This window comes from Muscardinus avellanarius (assembly GCF_963383645.1).
Source record: "Muscardinus avellanarius genome assembly, chromosome: 10".
Taxonomy (NCBI): domain Eukaryota; kingdom Metazoa; phylum Chordata; class Mammalia; order Rodentia; family Gliridae; genus Muscardinus; species Muscardinus avellanarius.
In genome coordinates this window covers 106,037,862-106,060,375 of record NC_137796.1, presented here as the reverse complement: position 1 = coordinate 106,060,375, position 22,514 = coordinate 106,037,862, and the positions used below count along the sequence as shown (strand labels likewise).

At 55.9% G+C, this 22,514-nt stretch overlaps 1 protein-coding gene across 1 annotated transcript; it reads left to right on the top strand.

The window, feature by feature from the left end:
* Positions 1-17,713: 17,713 nt before the first annotated feature.
* On the top strand, positions 17,714-18,197 carry LITAFD (LITAF domain containing; the record flags this gene model as incomplete). Its single annotated transcript, XM_080702423.1, has 2 exons — positions 17,714-17,823; positions 18,089-18,197. 2 exons carry the CDS (start codon positions 17,714-17,716, stop codon positions 18,195-18,197), a joined length of 219 nt encoding a protein of 72 aa, XP_080558549.1.
* Positions 18,198-22,514: the final 4,317 nt, after the last annotated feature.

Genomic DNA, 22,514 nt, shown 5'->3' with positions numbered 1-22,514 from the left:
CCATTCAAGCAGGCTGGACCTGGGGGTCAGGAAGCCACGCCCACTGTGACTGTCCCCAGGGGCTCCCACCCTATGAATTCCAGGGACAGGGGAACCTCAGCCCAAAATACCTGGGAATTTTCCACGGGCCCTGAGCTCTTCCTGGAAGGTTCTGGAATTCGTCGGGCACAGGGGAGCAGGCCTTACCCCTCCTCCCGAGGAGCCTAGTGTGCGGACCCCCATTCCCGCTTCACCCCACCCTGCTGCCCTGCAGGCCTGGAAGTCCACCATTTCAGGGACGGGCTCCTGAGCCAGGCGCCAGGTGCTCTTTCTGGAGGGGGCCCTGGGGTGCCATCTGCCGTGCACGCCTTAGTGAGAGGCGCTCCCTGCACCAGGCTGCCTTCGTGCTGTGGGACGCTGAGAAGAGCAGGCTTCACCTGGGCACGGAGCTGGGACGCCCCCAGCCAGTGGGCATGAGGCCACCCGAGGGTGGGCACGGGGCAGGCAGCTGCGAGGCTGTGCTGCCCCCCTGCGAGGGCTCTATTGGGCACATACAGCTTACCTAGGTGGTTTTTTTTGGGTTTTTTTTTTGTACTGGGGTTGAACCCAGGGGCATTCTACCTCTGAGCTACAGCCCCAGCCCTTTCTTATTTTTATTTTCTTTTTTATTTTGAAACAGGGTCTCCCTAAGTGGCTGAGGGTGGCACTAAGTTGCCAGGCTGGCCTCCTGTCTCCGCCTCCCAATCACTGGGATGGCAGCCGCGCCCGCTACACCTGGCCAGACATTACCTAGATTAATCCCCACATCAGCCTAAGGGGAGGGCCCGGGTCATTGTCCAAGGCCATTTTACAGATGTGGAAACTAGGGCACCCAGGCACCTCCGGGGAGAGCGATCAAATGCAGTTTCTGGTTTGTAGGTGAGGATGGGGTCTGAGCAGCTCTTGTGTGTGTGTGTGTGTGTGTGTGTGTGTGTGTGTGTGTGTGTGTTCGCGGGCGCGCACATTCTGGGGATGGAAACCAGGGACCTCCCGCATGCTGAACCAGGGGCTACCACGGAGTTACTCCCCGGCTCCTGGATCCTCTGGAGAGACACACGTCTCTAAGGGTGCTCCCAAGGGGGCGGCACTGAGCAGCGGCCCGTCGGCTGGCCCGCCCCGCAGCCCGCCCCGCAGCCCAGCCCGCAGCCCTGAGCAGGTGCAGGGGGCTGGAGCGGCTGAGGGGAGGCTCCGGAAAGTTACCCAGGGGCCCTGGATTCCGGGAAACTGGAAGGGACCCCGTGCAGCCCCAGCCCGAGCCCCAGCCAGCTGGGCCTGGCAGAGCTGGGGGCCCGCGGGCGGGGAGGGCGGGTCAGCTGAGCTGGGACAGAGGGGTCCCTGGAAGCGCCGAGGCCGACAGCGAGCTCCACTCGGCCACACTCCGCTCCATTGTTCCCCGGGTCTGGCGAGGGCGGAGGCAGCGAGGGGCGGGGAGAGGCGGGACGTGGGGCGGGGAGGGCGCAAACAAGGCCGGCTCTGCGGAGGGCGCCGTCCCTACCCCGCGGCCACCCAGCCTGGGGGGGCAGCTCCCCCACCCCGCACACAGCACACACAGCCTCCGGGCCGGCGTGCAGCCGCCCGGCTGACCCTCGAGCGGACCCACGAGCGCGCCGACGGCTCCGCGCAGGGGGCGCTGGCCACTCCCCGCCCGGACGGACGCACCCGCTCGGCCCGGGAGCCTCTCCAGAGTGACCAAGCCCGCTCCCAGCAGAGCCGGGCCGCGCGACCCCCATGTGCCCTCCCACTCCCTCGGCCCTGCCTCAGTTTCCTCCTCTGCCCAAGCGCCGGGAACGGCGTCGTGCCTGTGTTGAACCAACAACAGCCCTGCCCAGGGTGGACGGGGCGCTGGGCGGTCTGGAAAAACCCTTCCCAAGCCCCCTCGGCCCCCGGCGGGGCTCCAACCCGAAGCCTGGGCTGGCCACTGAGCAGAACAAAGAACGGCCGGTCCCCGCCCAGGACCCCAGGCCCCATGCTGGGCCCGGCTCGGCGCACAGGGGGTGGGGGGACCCCACCCACCCACCCAGGCTGCCCCGGGGGCACCGCAGAGGGAGGCTGTGAGAGGGCCCGGGCCCAAGGAGGGCCACACAAGCCTCAGTCCCCGCACAGGGCCCCAAAGGCCCCGGGGGAGGGCGGCCAGGAGACTGGGCACGGCTGGAGAAGGCCGTGGGGTGGGACAACAGAAATCCCTGAAAAGTTTGGCACTTAGACGACCAAGGTGCCGCCAGCGGGCAAGTTTAAACCCCGGGGGTGGTTCCAAGCGGTCGTTTCTACAAGCGCCCGCCGCCTTCCGCGCGGCGATCAGATCAGGAGGAGCGGCCTGGGTGGCGAGGAGAATTAAGAAATACCGAGCCGGCCAGCAGGAGGGAAAGTACCGAGCGCCCCTCCCGGCCCTGGGCTGGCCAGCGCCTCTCTGCGGCCGCGGAGGAGGCTCCGAGGGCCTGAGTGTTTGGCCGCGAGACCTCTCCATCCCTAGGAACCCAGGCCCTGCCGGGGGCGGGCTGACCCCTGCCTCCCGCGGGGAGAGGGGGGCGCACGCACACCCCCTCCGACCCCAGCCCCGACCTCCCTTCTTAAACGCTGCACTCCCGCAACCCTGGGCGGCCAGCGCGGCTCGCGGCCGGTGGGCGCGGTGAAGTGTGGCGCCTCCGCCCGCCCCCCCCCGCCCCCGGCCCCGGCCCCTCCCCTCCAGGTGCCGCCCATCGCGCGGCGCCCGGGGACTCCCCCGCCCCGCCGGCCAGCGCCCCACCCCGGGGCGCACAGCTGGCCGGGCCAGGCGGGGCCGGGGGCTGGCTCCGCCCCCGCGCCTCACCCCCCCCACCGCGAGTCACCCCATCCGCGCCCCGGCCCGTCGGGGAGGGCGGGGGACAGCTCCCCGCGAGCACGAAACAGGTGTCCGGGCGGGAAGTGGCACCGGATCCCTCCGGGGGCGGCCACACCCACGCCGCCCCCCCCCCATGAACAGCCCGCGCTCCCCAAACTGGCCCGGGCGGCCGGGGCACCCGGCAGGGGCCGGAGAGGCCCCGCACGAGGGGCTGGAGCGGGACAGCGGCGGCCCAACAGGTGGCACCCCATCCCTGTGGCCCCCGGAGCCCGGGCCCGGCGCCCCACGCCCCCCCGGGGGTCCCAGGAGCTCCCACCTGCGACGCGTTCGGCTCTGCCCGCGGCTCCGCTCCGACTGCGAGCGCGGAGCCCGGGGCGGGGCGGGGCGGGGGCGGGGCGGGGCGCCGAGGCTCCGCCCCCAGGGGCTCCAGCCAATCGCAGGGGCCGGGACCCCGCGCGGTGGAAGCCCGCCGCGGCCCGTGGGGAGGCCGCGCGCGTCCCCGGCCCGTGGGTCCCGCCGCACCCGCGCTGGGCTCTACGTCCTGATGAGCCCGGCGCCTCCGTCTCGGCACCGAGATAACGGCGGGACACCGAAGAGGAACAAAAACAACACAAAATAAAAACGGCCGAAGAACGGCGGGAGAGCTGTGGGTTTTGTTTGCTTTTCTGGTTTTTTGTTTTTTTTTTTTTTTTAATCCACTCAGTCCTGGGGTCCTCTGTCTCTGGAAGCAGGTGGTGTTGATACCATTTTGAAGGAACAGAAGCTGAGCAGAGAGAGGCTACCCAGGCGGGGAGCAGCCCCAGCCGCTGCACCCGGGGTCAGGTGGGTGTGTGCGGGCACAGGGAAGGAGAATCCCATAGCTGTCCTGGGGCGCTAGGCCCCCGACCCTGCTAGAACCCCACCCTGCGAGCCATGTCGCGGGAGAAGGGCTGGTCCCGCAACTCAGGACTGGAGGGGGACCTTGACTTATATGATGGAAAAATATTCAGCAGAGGCCAGACATAAAGATTTATTTACAGAACTAAGAAATGAGCCGGGCGCGGTGGCACACGGTTGTAATCCCAACATTTGGGAAGATGAGACCGGAGGATTACGGTATGCCAACATCCTCAGCTACTCAGTGAGGCCCTTTGCAACTCAGTGAGACCTTGTTTCAAAATAAAGAATAAAAAATAGGGCTGGGGGTGTAGCTTGGAGGTAGAATGCCCCTGGGTACCATCCCCAGTACCGCAAAAAGAAAAAAGAAAACTAAGAAATAGACATTTTCAGGAGAGAATATATATTCACAAACGTATTCAAAGGTTGTCTTATCTGAGCGATAGATAAAACTAGGAAGCCGGGCGTGGTGGCACACGTTAGTAATCCCACAACTAGGGAGGCTGAGGCGGGAGGATTGCAGGTTTGAGACCAGCCTCAGCTACTTAATGAGACCCTATTTCAAACTAAGGAATAAAAAATAGGGCTGGGGGTGTAAGCTCAGAGATGGAGCCCCTGGGTTCCATCCCCAGTACCATAAAAAAAATAAAGTATCTATACTGCTTGGGTGTGCTCAAGGAAAGAAGGCAGGTAAGAGAAATCCACTGAGTAGGCCAGCCCAGGAAGACAGGACGCAGCCTTGGAGGCCTGGGCGGTGGCTCGGCTGGGATGCACTTGCCCGGCGCAGGCGCCCAGGTTCCTCGCCCCACACTGCAAAACAGCGCGGGGGTGGACTTGATGGCCAAGGGCACCGGTTTCTTTTGGAGGTAAGGCAAATATTCCAAAATTGTGGCCAGAGTTGCACAACTCTGTGGATATTCTAAGAACTCTTGAATTGTATGTTTGCAATGGATGGATTGTAATCCAGTAGAGCTGTTATTAAACATCAGACAGCGGGGGCCTCCGGGCCAGGACTGGGGACGGGCTGGGACCAAGCAGGATTCAAAGTGGGATTGGAGTCGGGCATGTGGGTGCACACCTGAAATCCCAGTACATGGGAGGCCGAGGCAGGAGCAGCCCAGGTTTGAAGCCAGCCTCAGCAATTTAGTGAGACCTTCAGCAATTTAGCAAGACCCTGTTTCAAAATAAAAAAATAAAATAGGGCTGGAAGTGTAGCTCAGGTAGAATGCCCCTGGGTTCCATCTCCAGTACAGAAAATAAATTGTATAAATAAATAAATAAAGTGAGATGAGTTGTTTTTTGGGGGTGGGTACTAGGGATGGAAACCAGGGGCATTCTACCTCCAAGCTACACCCCCAGACCTATTATTATCATCATTATTATTATTTATTTATTTATTTATTTATTTATTTATTTTTGAAACAGGGTCTCACTGAGTTGCAAAGGGCCTCACTAAGTAGCTGAGGCTGGCCACAAACCACAATCCTCCTATATCAGCTTCCAAATGCTGGGATTACAAGCATGCACCATGATGTCCAGAAAAAGATCAGAGTTTCTTTTCTTTTTTTCTTTTTCTTTCTTTTTTTTTTTTTTTTTTTTTTTGTGTGTGGTACTGAGGATTGAACCCAGGGGCTTTCTACCTCCAGGCTACACTCCTACACCTATTTTTATATTTTATTTGGAAACAGGGTCTCACTAAATTGCTGAGAGCCTAAGTAGCTGATGTTGGCTTTGAACCTGCACGATCCTCCTGTCTCAGCCTCCCAAGCACTGGGATTGAAAGCATGAGCTGCGCCAGTTTGATGTGTGTGTGTGTGTGTGTGTGTGTGTGTGTGTGTGTGTGTTAGTGGGGATGGAACCCAGGGCCCTTCTACCTCCAGGCTATACTCCCAGACCTATTTTATACTTTATTTGGAAACAGGGTCTCACTAAGTTGCTGAGAGCCTCACTAAGTAGCTGAGGCTGGCTTCGAACCCGCGCGACCCTCCTGTCTCAGCCTCCCAAGCGCGGGGATGACAAGCGTGTGTCCTGCCCAGCTTGCTATGCTTTTAAAAGGCCCAACAGAACCCTGGATTCCCGCCCTCCCCAGAGGGAAGTACAGATGTAAAAGAAAATTGGAAATTCATAAGGGCGGGTAACCGTACAGGCCGGGCCTGAGGTACACGCTGTTTAGTAGGCCCCGTCTAGGGTGACTCGCCTGAGGGACAGAATTTAGGAGCGTGCTGGACAACGCAGCCACGGTGAACAGGATTTTCCTGCCGATCCCTAAAAAGAATCAAAATTAATGCCAGAAAGAAAAAAGAAAAAAAAACCCTGCCGAGCAAAATAACGAACTTTTAAAATACAGATAAGGAGGGACCGGGCCCTGCAGGACCTACCTCGTTCACCTCACGGTACCCCCGGCTGCGGTAGTTAGGGTGGAGAATTCGGGGAGCAACGCTCAGACGCGCTGCCCATCCTGCACCTCACGCCGAAGCGCCTCGTGTTTTCTTGTCCTTCCAGAAAGCACTCCAAGGCCACTGTTCTGGTCCCATTTCACAGGTCAGAAACTGAGGCGCGGGGCCAGGGGTGGTGGCGCATCTCCCGGTACCTGGGAGACAGAGGCCGGAGGATGGCCCTTCTCGGCCAGCCTCAGCTACTCAGCGAGGCCCCTTGCACTGAGTGAGACCCTGCTTCAAAAATAAAGAAGAAAGCCGGGCGTGGTGGCGCACGCTTGTCATCCCAGCATTCGGGAGGCTGAGACAGGAGGATCGCGGTTCGCGGACAGCCTCAGCTGCTTAGTGAGGCCCTCTGCAACTCAGTGAGACCCTGTTTCAAAATACAGAATAAAAAATAGGGCTGGGGTGTGGCTCAGAGGTAGAATGCCCCTGGGTTCCATCCCCAGTACCACAAATAAATAAGTAAATAAATAAAAATAAAGAATAAAGCAAGGTGTGGTGTTGCATGCTTTTAATCCCAGCATTTGGGAGGCTGCGACAGGAGGATCGTGGTTTGCGGCCAACCTCAGCTATTTAGTGAGGCCCTCTGCAACTGAGACCTTGTTTCAAAATAAAGAATAATAAAAATAGGGCTGGTGGTGTCACTTGGAGGTAGAAGGCCCCTGGGTTCCATCCCTAGTAATGCAAAAATATTAAAAAATAACCTGGGCCGTGGTGGCGCACGCTTGTAATCCCAGCATTCGGGAGGCTGAGACCAGAGGATCGCGGTTCGCGGGCAGCCTCAGCTACTTAGTGAGACCCGGTTTCAAAATAAAGAATAAAGCCGGGCGTGGTGGCGCACACTTGTAATCCCCGCGCTTGGGAGGCAGAGACAGGAGGATCGCGCAGGTTCGAAGCCAGCCGTGCTGACTTAGGAGACCCTGTTTCCAAAAATAAAATAGGTCTGGGAGTGTAGCCCGGAGATAGATGGGCTTCCAGGAACCCCAGTACCAAAAAAAAAAAAAAAAAAGAATAAAAAATAGGGCAGGGGGTGTAGCTCAGAGGTCGAATGCCCCTGGGTTCCATCCCCAGAACCGCAAAAAAAAAAAAAAAAAAAAAAAAAAAAAATTAAAGAATAAAACAGTTGAGGGTGTATTTCGGAGATAGAATGCCCCTCGATTCAATCCCTGATACTACAAAAAGAAAAAGAAAAAAAGGAAAATAAAGAAACTGAAGCTTGGATTCCTTTTTTTTTTTTTCCTTGCCATGCCGCCCCCCAAATCCTCAGCATCCCCCTGAAAGCTCTGAGTTTCACAGCAGACTTGGTGGCCTTGAGGTCTACAATCAGGGCAGCCTGGCTCCGCCAGGGGCGCAGGGAGGGCCGGCGGGCCTCAGCCTCTAGGAACACCTGCTTCCCTGCCGGGGCCTGCTGGGGCCACTTCCTTCTGACAGCCCCCTCTCTGTCCTCGGCCACCTCCCGTGTGTGTGTGTGTGTGTGTGTGTGTGTGTGTGTGTGTGTGTGTGTGTGTTTCTGGGAATTGAACCCAGGGACATTCTACCTCCGAGCTACACCCCCAGCCTTATATTTATTTATAAATATACTGGGGATGAACCCAGGGGCACTCCACCTCCAAGCTACACCCCCAGCCCTATTTTTTTATTCTTTATTTTGAAACAATCTAACTGAGTTGCAAAGGGCCTCACTAAGTAGCTGAGGCTGTCCTCGAACAGCGATCCTCCGATCTCAGCCTCCCGGATGCTGGGATGACAAGCGCGCGCCGTCATGCCCGGCCTTCATTATTATCAACTGCACACTCAGTACGGCCCGTGTCCTCTGTGCCAGGCAGGGAGCGCCCTTCACTTCCCATTCATTCAGTAAGCTTGAGTGAGCACCTACTTTGTGCCAGGTGCTGTGCTAAGTACCTGGGAGACAGCTCTGAAGGAAACTGAGAGTCCTACCCTCACGGAGCGGATGGTTTTCGGGCCCAGTGATCAGCAACTAAACATGTCAGCAACTAAACTAATGTGAGCTGTTCATTCCAGATGGGAACTCTTGTCAAACTTGATCCTGTGGCAGGTGCGGTCCTGGGGAGGCTGGGACAGGAGGATCGCTGATTGAAGGACAGCCTCGGCAAGGAATGAGACTCTCCTCAACCTAGCAAGACCCTGGTTCAAAATAAACATAAAAAGCCGGGTGTGGTGGCGCACGCTTGTAATCCCAGCATCCTAGAGGGTGAGACAGGAGGATGACAGTTTGTGGACAGCCTCAGCTACTGTTTTGCAACTCAGACCCTGTTTCAAAATAAGGGATAGAGCCGGGCGTGGTGGCGCACGCTTGTAATCCCAGCACTTGGGAGGCTGAGACAGGAGGATCGCACAGGTTCAGAGCCAGCCTCAGCTACTTAGTGAGGCTCTCAGCAACTTAGTGAGAGCCTGTTTCCAAGTAAAATATAAAATAGGTCTGGACATATAGCCCGGAGGTAGAAAAGCCCCCGGGTTCCATCCCCAGTACCACTAAATAAATAAAATAAAGGATAACAAATAGAGCTCAGGGTGTAGCTTGGAAGTAGTATACCCCGGGGTTCATCCCCAGTACTGCAATAATAATAATAATAATAATAATAATTAATAATAATAATAATAATAATAAAGCTGAGGGTGTATGTAGCTCAGAGGTCAAATGCCCAGTTCAATCACACACACACACAAAAATGAATATGAAACCAGTCAGGGTGGCACACGCCTGTAATCCCAGCACTTGGAAGGCTGAGACAGGAGGATCGCAGGTTCGAGGACAGCCTCGGCAACTTGTGGAGCCTCCCAGCAACCTTGCCAGATCCTGTTTCAAAACAAAAACTAAAAAGGGCAGTAGAATGCCGGTGGGTTCAATCTCCAGTACCACACAAAAAAAAAAAAAAAAAAAAAGGAAAGAAACTCAATTCTTCCTGAGCTCTGAAATTCAAGACAGAAGGCTGCAGGAGCCAGTTAGGTCTGAATGTCCCCAGGGCTGTGCCCCGGTGTCCAGACACCCGGGTCTAAGTCGGCTGTCCGACAGTGAGCTGGGGCTAGCTGCACGACCCCTCAGGCTTCCCCACTCCGAGCCAGGCCCATGAGGGGCCGGGAAAACGGGGTTCTCTTTGCCAGGGTTGGGGGAACCCTGGGCCTGCTCTGCCAGAGGGAGGCGTGGCGAGGCTGGCTCGCCGCGGCCACGTGCTGCCCCCTGGCGGCGATGGCCGGAGCCGCGGCAGCCGCTGTGGGCTCCCTCCTCGCTCACACCCAGGGTGCCAAGCCCCGCTGACAGAGCTATTTAAATAAGGCTCCTCTGTGTGGATTTGCTGTCAAATTGATACACGGTCAGGTTCGTTTCCTGTTGTTTGCCCTCTAGTTTTAGGAACTGCAAATGTTTTAACCCCTCTGAGTTACAGGTTCTTGCTAGGTTGCTGACAGTTGAAGTTGCTGAGGCTGAGACCTCAAACCTACAATCCTATCTCAGCCTCCCAAGGACTGGAATTAAAAGCATGAGCCGGGTCAGGCGTGGTGGGCACGCTTGTCATCCCAGCATTCGGGAGGCTGAGCCAGGAGGATCACGGTTCGCGGACAGCCTCAGCTACTTAGTGAGGCCCTCTGCAACTCAGTGAGACCCTGTTTCCAAAGAAAGAATAAAAAATAGGGGTCTGGACGAGGCGCGGTGGCGCACGCTTGTAATCCCTGCGCTTCGGGGGTGGAGACAGGAGGATCGTGCAGATCAGCCTGCTGGCTTAAGAGACCCTGTTTCCAAATTTCAAAAATATATAAAATAGGTCTGGGGGTGTAGCCTGGAGGTAGAAGGCCCCTGGGTTCCATCCCCAGTACCACCAAAAAAAAAAAAAAATAGGGCTCTGGGGGTGTAGCTTGGATGTAGAACGCCCCTGCGTTCCAGCCCCAGTATACACACACACACACACGCACACGCACACACGCACACGCACACGCACACACACACACACACAGTGTGAGCCACTACACCTGGCTTCCTTTAAAACAGAAACAACATATCCTGGAGAGACCACCGTGTAGCAATCTATGGGAATTGTTCTCTTTCCTATCCTTTTCCATTCCCTCCCTTTATTTTTTTTCTTATTTTCATTTATTATTAATTATTATTATTACTTTATTTTTACCAGCTAGCTATTGCTTTTAATAGTTGGGTTTTTTTTGTATGTGTGGTACTGGGGATGAAACCCAGGGGCATTCGACCTCCAAGCTACACCCTCAGCCCTATTTTTTTATTCTTTATTTTGAAACAGGGTCTCACTGAGTAGCAAAGGGCCTCTAAGTTGCCGAGGCTGGCTGTGAAACGTGATCCTCCCATCTCAGCCTCCCGAACGCTGGGATAACAAGACCCCCCCCCCCAGCCTTTTTATTTTTAACTTTTTGTAGTATTAGGAATCAGACTGAGGGGCATTCTGCCTCCAAAAGCTACACCCCCCAGCCATATTTTATTATTTTTTGTTTTGTTTTGTTTTTGGTGATACTGGGGGTGGAACCCAGAGGCTTTCTACCTCCAGGCTATACTCGCAGACCCATTTTATATTTTATTTGGAAACAGGGTCTCACTAAGTTGCAGAGAGCCTCTCTCACTAAGTAGCTGAGGCTGGCTTCGAACCCGCACGATCCTCCTGTCTCAGCCTCCCAAGCGCAGGAATTACAAGTGTAAGCCACCACACCTGGCTGCCCTATTTTATTTGGAAACAGGGTCTCACTACTTGCTGACACCGTCCTCACACCCGTGATCCTCCTGTCTCAACCTCCCGAGTACTGGGATCGTAAGCGTGTGCCCCACACCTGTCTCTAACATTCGGCTTCTGCCAAGCCAATAGGCCGTGTTCTCCTTGGAGGTCCCCGTGTCCTTAGTGTTAGGGAGGGACAGCCAGACTATACCGGTGTAAGATGGAGCTGCGGGTTCTTGTTCTTTCCTGTTTGTAGCAAAGAATAGCCAGGACTCTTCTGCTGTAAGCGTAAGCAGTTTTTATTATTATAAAGGCAGAAAGAGACAGACAGACAGACAGACAGACGGACAGGAAGCACTGCTTTTGAGGTACAGTGGAGTGACATGAAATAAGTCACTGAAGTTTTTGGGTGCTGAACAGTTTTTATAAGGATTCATCATCTCCTCCTCCCATCCTGCTTGGCCACAGTCTTCTTACGCAGCCCAGGCCACCAATGACCCCACGGTGTCAGCCTCTCTTGTTAGATTTATGACCGAGACGTGTTACCTGGTAACAAGGTCAGGGGTTCCATGGGATGCGCCCGCTTCGGAGGAGGCCTGTACCATCCACCCGTGTCCGTGGGGAGTTTTCAGCCCTTTTCTATCTCTGTCTGCTAGAAATTATTATGTTGAAAACTTATTTTTAAAGGATGGAGACCTCGGGCTATAACTCTTTTGTGTACTTGGTAATTAGTACAGGTTCTCTTAACCTTAAACTAAACTACGGTAGGAATTTAGTGTTTAGCATTCCATATTTGGGCTGACGGCTGACTTTCAGCTGACCGAGGTTAGCATTGGCTGCAGCTCTTGGCTGACAGTTTAAGAGACCAGAGAAAAGATTTTATTGTTTTGCCTAAGTATGAAAGCTTATTCTTATTAGCAATGAATACAGCTCTTATTAAGCATCAATATAGGCTCAGTCCCCATCACTTGGCATCAGGGGAAGCCCTGCCGCAGTGTGGGGAAGGGTCCCGGCTTTTGGTGCCAAGCCTGTCCTCCGCACAGGGGACACCCTCGGTGATGGGGATTCCTCCTCTGGGCCGTTCTCACAAACCACAGCTGGGTCTTGTTTGGTTTCTCAGCAACCGTGGCTGCTGCTATCCCTTTTACAGATGAGGAATGAAAAACGGAGTTTCAGAGAGAGGTAAGATCTCACCCGTGTCCCCAAAACTAAACAGGGAGGAGAGGCAGACACCTGTACACAGATGTGTACCTCTGCAGGCAGACACTTGGAGATGTTTTTATTTTTTATTTTTATTTTTTGTGTGGTGGTACTGGGGTTCCTGGAAACCCTTCTACCTCCGGGCTACACTCCCAGACCTATTTTTATACTTTTTTATTTGGAAACAGGGTCTTTTAAGCCAGCGCGGCTGGCTCCGAACCAGCGCGATCCTCCTGTCTCCGCCTCCCAAGCGCGGGGATTACAAGCGTGCGCCACCACGCCCGGCTTGCAGACGTTTTTAAATATGAAGAAGTGGCCAGGCTTGGGGGCACATGTCTGTAATCCTAGTACATGGGTCACCGGCTTGAGGTCAGCCTCAGCAACTTATTGAGGCTCTCAGCAATTTAGAGAAACCCTGTTTCAAAATAAAAAGGGATGGGGGCTGCCGGGCATGCTGGTGCACTATTGTAATCCCAGCATTCGGGAGGCTGAGACAGCAGGCTCACAGTTTGCGACCAGCCTCAGCTACTTAGTGAGGCCCTTTGCAACTCAGTGAGACCCTGTTTCAAAATAAAGAATAAAATATAGAATAAAATATCGGCCTGGGGGTGTCGCTTAGAGATGGAACGCCCCTGGGTTCCATCCCCATTACCACACAAAAAGGGAGGAGGGCTGTGGGGTTATAGCTTAGAGGTAGAATGCTACTAGTTTCAATCCCCAATACCAAGAACAAGTAAATAAAGCCGGGCATGGTGGTGCATGCTTGTAATCCCAATACTTGAGAGACTGAGAAAGGAGGATCACAGGTTCAATGCCAGCCTCAACAACTTAATGAGACCCTGTTTTAAGAAAACATTTTTTTGTGTGTGTGGTCCTGAGGATGGAACCCAGGGGCCTCTATCTCCAGGCTACACCCCCCGACCTATTTTATATTTTATTTTGAAAAAAAGTGTCACTAAGTTACTGAGAGCCTCACTAAGTAGCTGAGGGTGGCTTCGAACATGTGCAATGCCCCTGTCTCAGCCTCCCAAGTACTGGGATTATAAGCGTGTACCACCACGCCCGGCATCAAGAAAACTTTTTTGCAGGTCTGGGGATGAAACCCAGGGGCATTCAACCTCCGGGCTACACCCCCTGCCCTATTTTTTACTCTTTATTTTGAAACAAGGTCTCACAAAGTTGCAGAGGGCCTCACTAAGTAGCTGAGGCTGTCCTCTAACCGCGATCCTCCAGTCTCAGCCTCCCGAATCCTGGGATTACAAACGTGCGTCACCACACCTGGCAACAAGAAAACTTTTTTATCTTTTATTGTATGTGTGTGTGTGTGTATGGTACTGGGGATTAAATCCAGGGGCATTCTGCCTCCAAGCTATACCCCAGCCCCGTTTTTTATTCTTTGTTTTGAAATAGGGTCTCACTAAGTTTTGGAGGGCCTCACTAACTTGCTGAGGCTGTGGGTGAACCCGCACAATCTTCCTGTCTCAGCCTCCCAAGTACTGGGATTTCGAGTGTGTGAGACACCACGCCCAGCTTCAAAAATTTTTAAGAAATGGAGGAGGGTTGGGATGTAGCTCAAGGTAGAATGGCCCTGGGTTTAATCCCCAGTAACACACACACACACACACACACACACACACACACACACACACACGTAAATAAATAAGAGAATAAGAGACAGGACATGGATACTCAGTAACACACACACACACACACACTAAATAAGTAAATACATAAATAAATGAGACAGGACACGGATCCTCAGTAACACACACACACACACACACACAATAAGTAAATACATAAATAAGAGACAGGACACAGATCCTCGGGGCTAGACCTTGGGTGGACTCCCGCAGGACTCCTCAGAGAAGGCCAGATGCGATGGCTGCGCAGTGTCCAGGCTCCTGGTCATTTCCACCAGTCCTCAGGTCTCCCAGCCGCGAGGTGTCTGGGGTCTTCAGAAGCCCCACAGGCCAGGCCCCGGTGGCCCCACCCCTCCTGCTGGGCCTGGGGACAAGGGCCTGGCAGGCCACTGTGAGGAGGTCACAATGGCCATGGCCCGCAGGCCGCCCACTCCTCCACGCTGCCAGTCCCAACATGGGAACACCCCATGACAAGTGCTTTGCCGCTCAGGGCTCGAAACCCCAGGCTGCCCAGACCCCACTGCTGGGGCAGACGACCCCCACCATGCCAAGGTGGAACCATCCCCAGGGTGAGGCTGCCCTCTTCCAGGGCGGGGCTGGAGGGGCCAGGATGGGGGGCGGGGTGGGATTCATGGTGGCCTCCCTCAGCCTGGGACCTATTCTACCCAAGGACCCCTACCTCCTGCCACCGAGGTGACCCAACAGGTTCAGTGGGCAGGCCCGCACCCCATGAGCCCTCTCTTCGAAGGTCATAGGGATCTCATCCGGCAGGGCTCAGGACTCTCCCACATCTGGCGTGGCCTTATCCTCCCCGGGGCCCAGACATGAGCCAGGCCGGTGGGCTGGGGGTCCGGCCAGCTGGGGCGCAGCCATGTGGCCCTGGGAGAGCGGCAGTCCTGGGCAGCTCTCTCCTCTGAAAGGCCTTGGGCTGTAGGGATGGGTTCAGAGGGTTGACTAGGGCTGGGCACCGCTCACGAGCTGAGGTTGGCATGACCCCCCCCCCCCGGCAGCAGGCAGCCAGGCCTGAATGCCACCCTCACCTCCCACGTCTTCATCTTTAAGATGGGTATGGATTTTGGGTCCTGGATGGCTACGAAACCCACCTCTCTCTCCCGCAGAGTCAGGACTTTGTGGGTAAACTGGGGCGTGTCTTGAGGTGGCTCCCACTCTGGGAGCAGGTGCTGGGTGGAGGGTGTCCCAGGAGCCCATCTCAAGCCACCAGACTCCTCTCCTGGAGGGACAGAAGAGGCTGGAGGTAGACACAGCACCCAAGCCCCATGTGAATGCTTCATGGCTCTCCAGGAAAGCGCACAGGCACCCGGTCGCCCCATTGCCCCCACCATTTAAGATCGAGGGGCTCAGCTGGGCATCATGGCACATGCCTGTAATTGGGAGGCTGCAATAGGAGGATCACAGGCTTGAGGCTGGCCTCATCAACTTAGCGAACCTCTCAGCAACTTGGCAAGACCCTGATTTGGTTGTGAGCACCTGGACTCCCCTTCTGGCTGGTCACACTTTCTCTGCAGGGGCTGATGTGATCGGCTGAGAGCTGGCACCTTAAAGCGCTTTTTCTTCCTCAAGATCCAGGGCCTCCCAAAGAGGCGCCGCCTCCCTATTCTCCTCCTGTGGGAAACCCAGGCTCTACTCAGTACCCGCAATTCTCGCAGACCCATCACACTGGTGAGTGCAGAGCCCCAGCCCAGCCCAGCCCAGCCCGCAGCCCCAAGGCCCGCCAATTAAAATCGATTAAAATGGGAGCCCTGGCTCCCAGGAGCTACTCATAACCAAAGCACCGCTCTCTGATGTGAGGGCTTGGGGACCAGGCTGGTATACAACAGGTGCTCTCTAGAAAGGTTTGTTTGTGGTACTGGGGATGAAACCCAGGGGTATTCTACTTCCAAGCTACACCCCCAGCCCTATTTTTTATTTATTTTGAAACAGGGTCTGAGTTGCAAAGTGCCTAAGTAGCTGAGGCTATCCGCAAACCAAGATCCTCTTGTCTCAGTCTCCCAAGTGCTAGGATATTATATTATTATTAATTATTATTATTTGTGGTATTGGTATTATTTGTGGTAATGGAACCCAGAGGCATTCTACCTTTGAGCTACACCTCCAGCCCTATTTTTTTTTGCGCACGCGCGCGTCTGTGTGTGTGTGTGTGGTACTAGGGGTGGAACCCAGGGGCTTTCTACCTCCGGGCTATCCTCCCAGGCCTATTTTATATATTTTTTTGGAAACAGGGTCTCACTAAATTGCTGAGAGCCTCAGTAAGTAGCTGAGGCTGGCTTTGAACCTGTATGATCCTCCTGTCTCAGCCTCCCAAGCGCGGGGATTACAAGCGTGCGCCACCATGCCCAGCGAGCACTATTTTTTTTTATTCTTTATTTTGAAACAGGTCTTACCGAGTTGCAAAGGGTCTAAGTGGCTGAGGCCGTGCACAAACCGCGATCCTCCTGTCTCAGCCTCCCAAGTGCTGGCATTACACACATGCTCAACCACGCCCGGCTCTGTTTTATTTTTTATTCTGAAATAGTCTACTGAGATGTAGAGGCGATCCTCCTGTTTCAGCCTCCCAAATACTGAGATTACACCATGCCGGGCTCCAGCAATATTTATACGGTGAACGCCCTGCGAACACCCCTCTACCCTGTCTTCCCCCTCGCAACTACTGAGGAGGGCAGAGCCCCCAAGGTGAGGCCTGGGCTCTGGGATTCTAAACCAACTTCCCAAGGAATTCTCAAGCTCAGGCTGGACTGGGGATAGGCTTCCACGTCAGCCAGGCGTGGTGGTGCACGCCTGCCATCCCAGTACTCGGGAGGCTGAGACAGGAGGATGGAGATTTGCGGCCAGCCTCGGCTACTTAGTGAGGCCCTCCACAACTCAGTGAGACCCTTTTTCAAAACAAAAAGCCCTCGAATGGTTCCCCTCTGGTTTGGGACTGGACCCAGTCCTTCCTGCATGCTAAGCGAACACAGAAGCCACACAGAAAAACAAATAGAACCACCCCAAACCCAAAAGGGCCACCATTTTGTTTTATGTTTATCTTTATTTTACTTACTTGTGGAACTGGGGATTGAGCCCAGGGGTACTCAACCTCCAAGCTATACCCTCAGCCCTGTTTTTTATTCTTTATTTTGAAACAAGGTCTTACTAAGTTGCGGAGGGCCTCGGAACCTGCCATCCTCCTGTTTCAGCCCCCCCAGTCCTGGGGTTTACAGTAGCTGGCTTGCTATTTTTTGGTATTTTGAAACAGGGTCTTGCTAGGTTGGTAAGAGCCTCACCACTTGCTGAGACTGTCCTCAAGCGTGCGATCCTCCCGTCTCAGCCTCCCAAGTACTAGGATTCAGGCGTGTGCCCCGCACCTGGGTTAAGGCCGTGGTCACTAAGCACACTTTGTTTGGTCCAAGTAAAATACAGGTGCACAGAAGGTTTGTCCTTTCAGGCAGCGGGTTTAGCTGGGGCGTGGGGCAGGGCTGGGGATGGATTCAGTTTTGGGGTGTTTTTTTTTTTTTTTGCAGTGCCAGGAATGGAACCCAGGGGCATCCTACCTCGGAGCTACACCCCCAGCCCTATTTTTTGTTCTTTACTTTGAAACAGGGTCTCACTGTGTTGCCCAGGGCCTCACTAAATAGCTGAGGCTGTCCTAGACCACGATCTCCCCGTCTCAGCCTCCCAAACGCTGGGATTACAAGCATGCGCCACCACACCCAGCTGGCTCTGGCTAATTAGGTGGTCCAAGAAAACTGGGAACTCATGGGATGGTGGGGACCCTGTTTGAACCCAGAGGTTTGATTCCCTGACTTGTCCTCACTTCAGCAGGAAGCCGGGGGTCTGGACCCGGGGAGCCCCCATGGCTAAGAGGCAGGTGGGTGGTGGGATGTGGGGCCCCAGCCGCAAGGCCTTCGATACTTAGTGGATCACAGAGGCGAGAAGCCGCAGTGTGGGGTGAGGTGGACGGTGGGAGGGATGGTGGGGGTCTGACTGATCTCCCACCCCCCAGGGGTGTACACAATGCCCAGGACCACAGCCTCCATGCCCATGCAGATGATCTGTCCCTACTGCGGAAACTACATCATCACGGTGACCTCCCCGGTGCCTGGGCTCCTCACCTGGCTGCTGTGCACAGGCCTCTTTGTGTTTGGGTGAGTGGCGTGGGGTCCCCGCTGGTCTGGGGTGCTGGCCCGCAGGACTGTCAAAGACAGGACGGTGAAGGCCCCAAATCGGCTTCTCACCGCCCTCGGAGGAAGGGCCCTCTGCCCCAACACCCGTGCGGGATGGATGGGGCGATGCCTGGCCCCCTGGCCCGAAGTCACCCCAGCAGTGTCAGCGCCGGCTGGGCAGCCCCGGGGCAGGGCGGCGAGGGCTCTGGGGCTGCTGCTGTCTCTCAGCCGCCTCTGCTTGACACAGGTGCTTTCTGGGCTGCTGTTTCCTCCCCTTCTGCATGAACAGCCTGATGGACGTGAGCCACTCCTGCCCTGTGTGCCAGCGGGAGCTCTTACACCACCGCCGCCTGTGACTGCTGCGGAATAAATGCCTGTGTGTTCTGCTGGCGGCCCTCGGTAGACCAAGGATGGAGCGTGAGGTCTGTCCTTTCCTCTCCAGGAGCCACAGCCTGCGGACCATCTCCCACCTCCCTGCCTCCCTGCCATCGCCTCTGTCTAGGGGAAGCCTGCCGTCTCTGCAGGGAGCCTGCGCTCCGGTCACCCCAAGGTGCATCCCTCGAGGCTCACCCCCACCCCTGCCCTCGCCTGGTGGACCGTGACCTGCTGCTAACTGCCACACAACCGGCCCTCGAGCCTCACGCTGCGTCCTTTGCTGATGTCCAGCCACCACCTCCTTGTGGGCTCCCTCAGCCCGCCCAGTCCTCTCAGAGTCCCGAGCTGGGCCTCTTCTCCAGCTCCCGCATCTCACAGCCACCTCCCTAGGATGCCCCGGGGCCTGCCAAACCCACAGGTCTCGGGGGGACACCCTCTTCTCCCCCAGCATGGGCTGTGTGGTTGTGGACGGCGCTGCCACCTCTGGTCACCGACTCTGCCAAGCAGCCCCCACAGTTGTCCCCTCCGCCCTGAAGCAACCTCTTCCTCTCCCCTCTTTCCACCCATTCAATGAGTTGGCGGCTCCCCCTACCCCCATGGCCCTGCTTCCCTGCTCGGCGTCCAGTTCCATCCAGCATTCTCTGGTCTCCGCCATGTTCCCCAGGTTCCTGACTCAGCCTAGCACCTGCAGGACCTAGCGGGGGTTGGCTCCTCACTGATATCATAAACACTTAGGACCCCTTCACAGACCACCGCCGCACACTGACCTGAGTGGGACCCACGCTGGGTAAAATGGGTCTGGGGACCAGAAGAGGAAGGGCCATGGGGTGAAGGAAAATCCAGTGTCTGACTGGATGATTTTTTTTTTTTTTTTTAGTTTTGTAAAATATAAAGTATCGCTCTGAGCCGGGCATGGTGGCACAGGCTTGTGATCCCAGAACTTGGGAGTCTGAGACAGAAGGATTATGGGTTCGAGGCCAGCCTCACCAGCTTAGTGAGGCTTTCAGCAATTTAGCGAGACCTTGTTTCCAAATAAAATAGGTCTAGAGGTGTACTTTGGAGGTAGAAGGCCCCTGGGTTCCATCCTCAGTCACACACACACACACACACACACACACACACACACACACACACACACATGGCAAAGAGAAAAACAAGAGAAAAACGTTAACAGGAAGCTAGCTGCCGGCCCAGCTAGGGTAGTTCTCTGAACTGTACCAGGACTTGAAATGCCCACAGCCACACCGGGAGGGCAGTGCTATCCTGGCCCACGATGCAGAGCCAGGTGGTGCAAATATAGTAACTCTAAGAGAAGCCCGCAGGGGTGGACTTATTAGCAGACCTAGGCTGAGAGGTTCCTGGAAGCTTAGGCAAAAGCCACCCAGCCCAAGGCCACGCAGGTCCTTCTGTCACAGCAGACGGGAGGGACGAGCTCCAGGGCAGAGCTCTCCAGATCTGAAGGCCCTGGCGGCTGTGCCTCTCACCCTGGCGGGAGGCCCCGGAAACCTAACTTGAGCTGGCCCCTGCCGCAGGACTGGGAGGCTTGACCCCAGCACCCACACGGAGGCCCAGTTTAGCAGCATGTTTAAGATTAGATGGTGCTTTAGAAAGACCAAGCAACCGGGAAGCTCGGTGAGTACCTGACGGTGGTGCCCTCGGGTTTGCAACACATCAGACGAACGCCACGTCAGCAGTGAGCCAGGGAGGCCCGGTTGATACAGTGGGCAGCCGCTGGTCTGGCGAGGCCATGGGGTCTTGGGAAAGAAGGCCACCTTCGTGATCCAGAGGAAAAGTCTTATCTTTGGTGAGTCTGCAGGCGTCCAGGCCGCAGCAGCAAGAGGCGCAGGCCACCTGGTCCTGCTGGACATGCTCGCTCGGTTAGCCCGAACCCTACGTAGCTGGCGCCTTCCTGTCCCGACTCCGCCGCTCTCTGAGCTACTTAGCTGGCTTTCACCTGGATCCACGGAGCACCGTCCTGGGACAGGGCCCACTGTCGGTCTTGGCTCCTCTGGTTGACACGGTATGCAAAGCCCTGTTCACTGCACACGGACGAGCTCCAGGACAACCAGTCCCATGGGTGGGACGGTAAGGCACTAGGGACATGCCAGCTGACATCTTTTTTTTGTGTAGTACTAGGGATGGAACCCAGGGGCATTCCACCTCAGAGCGACACCCCTAGCCCCGAGACAGGGTCTCCGCAAACCGACATCCTGTCTCAGCACCCCCCCCCCCGCCCACGAAAGCTGGGATTACAAGTGTGCACCACCATGCCCAGCCTCTGACATCTCAAAGGTGGGGGATCTCACACAGATGTCCTGACCCACAGGGATGACCGCATCTTGCCCCCACCTTACACACAACCTGGCGTAAACTGTCTCCTCCTTTTCACAAAGGGCAGCCGTGGCTATAATAGCGCCAAGGTGGGGACAAGGAGCCCCTTCCCTAGCAGGATCTACCCTCCACGCAGGGCGTCGAGGGTGGCCACAGGTATCACCAAGAAGACGTCAGGGCTGAGGGAGTCAGGCCGTCCCTGGAGCCGACACTGAGAACAGGTCCGATCCACCGGCCAAGGAGGCCTGAGCTGGGGGTCCTGGAGAAGGCAGGTGGGCGGTGAGCCCACATGAGGCCCCCCGGAGCTGCCCTGAGGCCTCCTGCCAGCCTCAAGTCCCAGCACAGCGCCTGGCCAGCTCAGTGCTCAGCAGCGGTGGCTCAGGCAGAGGGAACAGGGCTAACCCTAGCAGCCCCATCAGCCATTGCTGTCCATCCCACTGGGGCACAAGCCAGGACTGCCCCACCCCGCCTATCGCCAGGGGACAGCAGGGGCGCGGCAGGGCTCTGCCATCTACGTGTGCCCGCTCCCTGCCAGACGCCTGTAGCTCTCCCCACTGCCAGGCGGAGGGTGAGGGGCCAAGGCCAGGGAGGATACACCCAGCCCCGCCCGCAGCTTCAGGCTGGCATCACTGCCTGACCTAGATGCCAAGCCATGCACAAACAGGCTCTGTAGAAACCCGAAGCCATGCAGATGGAGGAAAGGGCGGCCGGCAGGTTTGGCTCTGGGGCTTGACCCCCAAAGGTGAGGAGAATCCTGTAAGAAGCGTTATCCACTGAACCAAGCATGGCGGCAGGCACTTGTGATACCAGTACTTGGGAGGCTGAGACAGGAAGCTGCGGGTTCGCAGCCAACCTCAGCAACAAAGACTCTCCAAAAAACAGCAAGACCCTGTCACAAAATTAAAAAATGAGCCGGGCGTGGTGGCGCACGCTTGTAATCCCCGTGCTTGGGAGGCAGAGACAGGAGGATCGCGCAGGTTCGAAGCCAGCCGCGCTGGCGTAAGAGACCCTGTTTCAAAAATATAAAATAGGTCTGGGAGTGTAGCCCGGAGGTAGAAGGGCTTCCAGGAACCCCAGTACCACCAAAAACAAAAACAAAAAAAACAAAAAAAAAATTAAAAATGGAGCTGGGCGTGGTGGCGCACACTTGTAATCCCAGCATTCGGGAGGCTGAGACCAGAGGATCGCGGTTTGCGGACAATCGCAGCTACTTAGTGAGGCCCTTTGCAACTCAGTAAGACTCAGTTTCAAAATTAAGAATAAAAAATAGAGCAGGGGCTGTAGGTCGGAGGTTGAATGCCCCTGGGTTCCATCCCCAGATCCAAAAAAAAAAATAAAATAAAATAAAAAAATAAATAAAAATGGGCTGAGGGTGTAGCTCAGAGGCAAAATGCCCCTGGGTTAAATCCCCAGGGCCACACACACCTACTCACCCATTACGACAGACGCTAGGGGCAGGGAGGACCTAAGTCGACCAAAAGCACTTTGCTCCCTCAGCAGAGGGAGGCCCACGTGGCCGCTGCACCCAGTACTTGATAGACTATCCTGCCTCAGCAGCAGGTTCTGCTGGACAGTGCCGTCAGGACAGGGCCAGGCCGACAGAACGCCATGTAACGAGCCCCACAAAGCGCTGGGGACACGGTGCTAACTGGACAGGATTTAAGTGTTTCCCTGAGGGGCGAGGCCCAGCTCCCACCCACTTTCCCCAGTGGACCTATCTACTCGTTAGAGTGGTCTGTCTGGGCCCCAGGGAACACTGGCCTCACAAGAAGCCGTGAAGCTTGGGTGCGATTCTCACCCCCCACCCGCTTCCCCGCTTCAGCCCCGGGACCTACACCACACGCAGAGGGTCCCGCCTCCCTGTGCGCCAAAGCCCCACCCGTGTGGGCACAGATTGGTTCTCTGATATGACACGTTTATTCTAACAGCAGCGCCCACGTGCGTCGCTGGCGCACGGCCGTCTTCCA